This window comes from Lissotriton vulgaris, chromosome 12 (genome assembly GCF_964263255.1).
Source record: "Lissotriton vulgaris chromosome 12, aLisVul1.2, whole genome shotgun sequence".
NCBI lineage: Eukaryota > Metazoa > Chordata > Amphibia > Caudata > Salamandridae > Lissotriton > Lissotriton vulgaris.
The window spans coordinates 799648040-799655825 of record NC_141700.1 but is presented as its reverse complement, the minus strand read 5'-3'; the positions used below and the strand labels follow the sequence as shown (position 1 = coordinate 799655825).

At 47.7% G+C, this 7786-nt stretch overlaps 1 protein-coding gene across 1 annotated transcript in view; it reads right to left on the bottom strand.

Moving 5' to 3' along the window:
* Positions 1-298: 298 nt before the first annotated feature.
* CHRNE (cholinergic receptor nicotinic epsilon subunit) overlaps positions 299-7786 on the bottom strand; it is an 85755-nt gene continuing 78267 nt past the window's right edge. The window contains exon 12 of the mRNA XM_086946217.1: positions 299-1019. Coding sequence (XP_086802343.1) covers positions 852-1019 — 168 coding nt within the window. The 3' untranslated portion in view covers positions 299-851. The remainder of the gene's footprint in view (positions 1020-7786) is intronic.

Sequence of the window (7786 nt, the reverse complement as noted above, 5' to 3'; positions counted from 1 at the left end):
TGTGACAACCTAGGGGGGACAGGACGGCATTGTTAAGAGGTCTACAGTTTGAGTTAATAGGTCACTGGTTCATGTCCCTGATTAAATACATATTACCCTGTTTTATTTGGACACCTATTATATTTGAGCCTCAGTTGTCCTATCTGTTGGTGTGGAGCACCCGGAAATGGTCATGTCCGCACTGTATGCTATCGATAGCTTTCCGCTATGCCTTATACTCCCATCGATGAACAGAACTCTCCTTACTCTGATCAGCGATCACTACACCCAGCAGAACACAAGATATAACAACAGTGAGGTCACTACATCATGTACATCATTTAATTATCCCACACTGCTTCTGCTCAGGTAATCAACCCAGCAGGAAAGCTTTTAGTTAATCTGATTCACATCAACTATATACATATTTGGGGGCTCTCCAATCATACCACGATCAGGGAGAATGCAGGTCGTCAGGGAGTCTCTGCCACGTGCAGGGAGACCGGAGTTGTCCGAGAGCATTGCACCATAGTCAGGGTGTATCACGTGCACTGAATGCGCAAAGAAACAAAACTTGGATAAGGTAATATCAACACACGCCCAGAAGTCAGATCTTTTGGGAAGTGTTGTGTTAAAACTCAGTTCTTTCCAGCTCTCTGGAATTGTTGGTGAAGTGCCTGACACCAGCCATAGTGTCGCAGCGCACCCTACATCTGCCTATTGACTTTCAAGGGTGGAAGACCTGGATTCCACTGCAGGAGCTGCACCATTGGAGGAGTCGTCTGAGTGAGCCTGTGTTGGTCGCTTGCCCCATGGTTCACGCTCCTCACAAGTGAGGTATAGAGAGAATCCAGTAGTCGTGGCCGTGGTGATCAAGAAGGTCGGTATAGTTTGGTCTCTCCTGGAAACGGGAAGTCCGGGGCGTTGTTCAAGTGGCCCATGATGAAGATGCTGAAGGTGCCGATGGCGAAGAGCAGGATGGCTGCCCAGAAGCACAGATTGTCCACCACCTTCCCGATGAAGACCCAGTTCCCCATTTCCTGAAAAGGAACAGAAACAAGCATGAGGAAATTGGCAGTTGAAGACCAGGATTCTCCGGGCATAAGCCTTGTCACGCAAAAAGAAAACGTGGGATTTTAAGAAGACTACAAGCTGAGCTCACACAGTCACTTATATAGGAAGCCTTGGACTCCTGCAAGTGTGCAGAATTTACACATCACACTTCCCACTCCCTCCTGGAACTATTGCACACCTGACCTTCATATCGGACAAAAGCAGCTAGCTCTAGGGTTGAAATCCCTTTCTCAAAAGCAGAGACAATGAGGAACTGTGCTGTTGCAGGTAATATGTTTCAGTCTGTAAATTAGGAGCATTAGAGTTACTGGATGGGTAGCTTTTTTTCTTTTCACACCCCCAGCTCCTTCACATTTCCAGATTCTAAACGTTCATTACCCTGCTGGACATGAGAGAGACCGAAGCTTGCTTACAAAAGTTTGTTTTGAAACATGACGGAACATTCTTGAAACTAGTGTTGACTGAGCACCTGTGGGAGAAGGCCAGTGGGATGGCCATGAGGCTGCCCAGAGCTTTCCTTTGGTGAGGACAAGCCTGTGACAAACCACAGGCAATGCTTTAGCTCTGGTGGACCCTGGGTAAAAGAACCCACTGGATGCCTAAGCAATGAGCGATGAAAGACACACTCCAGTGCAAGATGGATGCCAGAAGTGATGGTCTAAACTACGAAGGCACCTTCATAGGTTCCACCAAGCTGCACTGCCTCATCACTGCCTGAATCCAGTGAATAAAATTCATGTGTTTAAATCTGCTTTTCCATTTTTTCACCATTAATTTTCATCCTGATGGTCTGCCAGTGGCGGCTGGCGATCCCTGAAAGTGGTCTAATAATTAACATGGGTTCAACTCATGGTTTTCAAAATTTGCCTTCGAAGCCCTCACATACAAAGGTTACACTTTCACTCACTGTTTCTCCTATCACAGGCACCGCGATACAAAAACGACTTGCAATGTTAGGCGGGGTAGTAATATGGATCCTAAACCCATGTTTGAAATACTGAGGCCCATATTTTCAGGGGCTTTTTGCTACTGGAGCATCACTTTTTCCGGCGCCAGTCCCGCAATGCCCTGCTCCATATTTACAAGATGGCGCTAGGCCACTTTGCGTGGCTTAACGCCGCCTTGTAAATATGGGCCTCCTCGCCGCAGTTTTCTGCAACAAAGGGGCGTGCAATGGGTGTTGCTCAGCCATTGTTGTTTGAGGCTGCTCCAGATTACAAGCCTCAATCTTATGCAGCGCCAAAAACGGATGCCTTTGAAAAGGAAGCGTTAGAGTTTCACAACAAGGAGAATTACTTCTATTTTGCCTGCATTGCAGGGGTGATTGTTTATGTGCAGGAAGGTTCCTCTTCCTGCACATAAATAATCTTTAATGGAGATTTGCTCATCCAATGTGTGCCCCAAAAAGTGGAGAGCCTTAATTGTTCTTCTTGATACATCTACAGATTGTTCTACCTAGACGTCCTGAAATTTTCTTTACGACCCCCTTTCAAAAGTGTGCGAGGTCCGACATATGAAGAGAAAAAGCTTTAATTGCGAATTTCTTCGTTATTAAATAGATATAACGCTGCCTCTGATTTACATATCGTCTTTCTCCAACATACGGAGCCAAAGTTATCGACTTAAGGGATTTACAATATTTACTATCTACTGTCCTGATGATGGTCTTGAAGAGTTGCCCATAAAGACCGAAACGTCGACTCTCAGCTTTATCCAAAAGAAAACTCTGCTAATCTTTATTTTGGATAGGCGGCTTACAGGCTTTACAGAGATCTTGATTTGTTTTCAGATATTTATCCTGTATTCCTGTTCTGCATATTTCCTTTTGCATTGTATATTTCCCTTTATGACCTAATTTTGATAAAATTCACTTTTTTGCCTATACACACGTCTATTTGTTTTTGTCTCATTGTTAAGTATTGTTATGTCTAATCAGTTATAAGTATATGAATGTTTTTTAATCTACTGGAATTAATTTCACTCAGGACAATTAAGTTACCTGCATTTAACTCAGTTCCATAATTAATTCAACTTAATCAAGATAACAAACTCCTTTGGAGGCAACTTTACCCATTCTATCTGCCTCAAAATGCAGCACACCTAGAAAGAGAAAGAACCGAGGAGAAATAAAAGTATTATTCCAAGTTGCGTCATTCTAACGCCACCCCTTCAATGACAATGGTTTTTGGCTCTGCCTGAGATTTAGACATCCTTGTAAATCTGGTGCAACGTCAAAAAGCAATGGGTGTTGCAGTGGAATGCCCGCAGCAACATCGACTGCTTTCCCCTTTGATGCAGAATACTGCATCAAAGGATAAGATATTAACAAGATGGCGTAAAGCCACGCAAAGTGGCTCAGTGCCACCTTTAAAATATGGAGGAGGACATTGTGCGACTGTAGTATTGTAAAAATCAACCCTCTGGTGGCGCAATCCCCCCTGTAAAAATGCCCCTATGTGTCCTGCGTTCTGCAGGACACATAGGAGGAGCCAAACGCCATTAATTATTGTTTTTGTGCAGGTAGGTGTCCCTTCGTAAATAAACACAATCATCCCTGCAACACAGGCACCCTTGCTCCGTGGTGCAAGGGTGCCTGCGCTGGTTCTAGGCAGCTTTTTCAGTGCCGGCGCAAGGGAAAACACAGGGGTGTGCCCTATTCTTGTGATTCTGACGCATCCCTGCGTTTTCTATGTGATGCAACGCAGCACTGCTAAATTTCTTGCAGCGCTGCACCGCGCCATTTAGTTGTAAATATGCGCTAGGATTTATTTGCTGGTGGCTACTCCTGTTGCCCAGGGGCAGCTCAGTAATATTGACATCTGGGCTCCCCTGTGCATTCTTTCTGTCCCCTTTTCTTTACCTATCCTGCTAGTGAGTGGTCGGATAATATTCATTATTAGTTCAATAAAACAGAGCCTTGCTCTGAGCAGCAGGAACTCACAATAGTGGTGGAGAAGTGACTTGTAATCCTTAGTTTCCATTGTGGCATCTTCACTGAAGTCATGAACGCCCCTCCCCCAAGCCACAGGATGGTACCCTGCATGGGTCAGAGACCGTCCTTGAGCCAGGTGTGGTACCACTGGCTCTTGATGGAGGCTTTTTAATATCTCAGCACAAAGGAGGCAGACAGAGGCTGAAACTATTTATGTAAAAGAGTCGGGTTCAGTGAGGACCAGCAACACAAGAGTGCCAACCCTCCCCACATGGCCCGTGTTAGACCAGGCACCTTGGCTTGAGTTTTCCTTCCACTTTTTGCTGATGTGCCTCAGATGTTTTTGCTGGTGTCCGCTGCTCAGGGCACTGCGCCACAACCAACCCATGCCGCAGTGCAAGTGCTCCCAATGTAAAGTGTATATGTGATTGATTTCCATGATTGGCTCATTGGGTTTACTGTCAGTCCCCAGTAAAGTGCACCAGGAGTGCCAGGGCTTGTAAATGCCAATACTGCTAGTGGGCCTGCAGCGCTGGTTGCGCCACCCACAGAAGCAGCCTTTAAAATGTGTCTAGGGTCTGCTATTGCAGAACCTGCGTGCAGTCTGGTACTGTCATGCTGGCTGGGCAAATGCACACACTTGCCAGCCTCAAAACCTTCCCTTTGCTTCATATTAGTCACCCCTATGGTAGGCCCTAGGGCAGGGTGCATTGTTAGTGGGAGGTGGGAGTGCCCCTGGACTCTGAATAGGGCTGTTCTCTGCCACCACAATGCTGGCTCCGCCCCCTGGGGAGCGACTGATGACTCTGCTCGACACCTGGCCCAGGAAGAGGACAGCCTGTCAACAAGATCATCCTGGCTGCCCCTGTCCACACAATGCTGGCTCCACCTCCTGTGGAGCGTCTGATGTGCCATCCCTGCTCCCTGAAAGGAGAGACCAGAGTACACCCAACAAAGTGCTCAGAGACTGAAAGCAGTTATGAAAAGGCCCCCCTGGCCTGTAAGAACAAAGAAAATGCTGTATAAAAGTAGGAGCCCTGCTCCTTGCAAACTAGGATCCTGTTTCCCACAACAAACCTCTGCCCAAAGAGAAGGAGAAGAAGAAGCTGGAAGGACTGGCCTGCTGTCAGCCTTGCTGAGGAAGGAGAGGAGAGGACTTGCTGAAAAGACTTTGTAGACTTGTGCTGAAACTTTCTCCAAGGGCTTGACTGAGCTTGCCCCCTGACCTGAGCCACAGGATCATCTGGCTCAACCTGCTCCCTGCTCGTCTGCAGGTAACTGTGAGGATTTCTGCCCCGCCGGAGCCGTGACCCTGGTGCCCTCCAGCACCTCCTTGAGGCCGTGACTGCTGCTGTTTGGCCGTTCCCGACGAGGAAGAGCACCGCTCCGCCGAGCCGCTCTTCCCCCGCTGTGTCAAGCCTTATCACCTCGCCACTGGAGGCTCGCTGCCGTGACCCTGGTGCCGCCCAGCCCCTCCTTGAGGTCGTGACTGCTGCTGTTTGGCCGTTCCCGCTGTGAAGAGCCCCGCTCCGCTCAGCCGCTCTTCCCCCGCTGTGTCAGGCTGCCTGGTCACATCGCCACTGGAGGCTCACTGGTGTACCCCCACGCTCCCGCTTGAAACCCCCACCGGACCCAAAGATCCCGAGAGCAGATCCCCCGAAGTCCGGACGCCTCGGGCGCCAGCCTCGCTCTGCCCAGGAGCCGCTGTGCGTCTCGCATCTGCCTTCGCTAGGATCAACAAGAGAACTAAGATACCAAGGTACGTCGATAGCACAACGGGCTCGGGCCCGCAACATTTTATTTCCCCGTGTTCCAATTGTGCGTGTCGTATTACCTGGAAAGAAACCATACACCCCTACCAGTGCGCCCCGTATTGCCTAAGTGACTCAGAAGCTGTACGCTTCCCACGGTCAACCTGAAGCGCACTGAAGCATTGAAGCGCCTTGCAGACCGGAAGGGCACCGAGGGCTCGAAGCGCCTTGCGGACCGGAAGCGCACTGTAGGCTCAGAGCGCCCTGGCAACCTGAAGCGCACCCGAGCCTCAACGTACCTTTCTAGCTGGTGCGCGACCTAGGGACAGCTCCGTGCGCCTCGCTGTCAGAAACGGTACGTCGCGTACCCCGGCTCGCGCGAGAGGCGTGCAGCTTAACTCAGCTGCCCCGTACGCCTCGTAGCTGGGAGTGGTACGCGTCGTACCCGTGCTCACGCTAGATGCGTGAGTCGCTGTAGGGTTTCGCCCATTTTCCCCGGGAGAAGCGTACAGAAGCGCTACCAAGCGCCCAGAAGGCCTAAGACTGGCCTGAAGTTCCTAGAAACTGCCCAAGAAGTATTTTTAAAGGATTGCCAACCTTGCCAACAAAGACTCACCTTATATTTGAACTGTAACTAAGATAAAAAGGAAGCAGCTATTAATTTAACAGAACACTTGCCATTTTTCTATAATCTTGTGGCCTAACAAAAATCGTTATATTGGTCTTGTGATAAGTCTTGCTTGAACATATATATTTTTACGTAAAGAAGCCGTATTTTTATATATCCACAGCCTGGTGTCCATTTATTACAAGTGCTTAACCCAATAACGCCTGAAGAATAGCCTTGGCTACTCACGCCACGCACCCAGAGGGTGAGCAGGGGTAATTCTAAGGGGTCATCCTTCGCCCTGACTTAGAGGAGAGGGTCCCTGCTTGTCACAAGTGAATACTTGCGCCAACAAGAGACCCCCAATTCTAACAGCCCTTAAGCCCATCGCTTCACCCGTGCATCTGAAATACCAGATCCAAGGTCGCAAAGCCCCTTCAGAGGAGAAAGGAGTCACAAATAGAGTAAAGCTCTTAGCTGCACGGGTTTCGTTTTTCATGGATCTTAAAGGAGGAACAGAGGCTTAGGCTTGAGAGCTTTCCAAAGGTACCAGAGACATCCTCACAGCTCTCCAAGTTTTTCTTCAATCTCAATGTGCAATTTTCGAGTCTTTTGCACGGTTTATGATTTCAAACCACGGCTAATGTCCACCTCTCGCTTTCTTTTAGTCCTTCTAAACCCCTCGCTGCTTTCATTCTCTTTTCATCCTTCCATTATTCTCTTCCTCTTCCCCTTGAATCTCTCTTGCCTCTCCTTTCATTGTCTTTCAAATGCTACAGTAGGTTTTCATTTACTTAATGTCTCCACTCTCTCTCATATTTCCCACCCTTCTTATCCTTTTACCACCCATCTCCTTTTTTTAATGCTTTGGTCTTTCCCTCGCATGCTTTCTATTTTCCTACCCTGCTGCACTTTATTCCACCCTTTCTAAGTTTTTCTTACTCTTTCTACCTTCCTCCCACAGTCTTTCATTTCTATCATAATCTTTTAATTTCTTCTGCACCATTACAACGTAATTTACTATTCTAACACTGCTGGGTGCTTACTTCAGGGAAGGTGCTGGTCAGCGTTGTAATGGCATGTGTTGTAATGGAACTTGCGTTGTATTGGCTATGTTGTAAAGTCATTGCCTTGTAATGCCTGCCTTGTAATGGATGTTTCCCCCATTTGTCTTAGATTTCTCTTTCTTACAGGTTTTTATTTCTATTTTTCCTTTTTCTTCACTTACAAATGATTTCTTAAACTATTTGATTTCATTGTTCCTCCTCTCTCAATTTTCCATGATTCATTCTTTTTTGTTTCACCCTCTGTCCATGCTTTACTTGCCATTAGAATTCTTGGGGCACTTCCATTGTGTCTCTTCACAGCACACCTTGTATTTCAAGATGGCCTCCTCAATTCTACAAAGACCTCTTACAAGAAACTCGTCACGCCCCCTCCTCC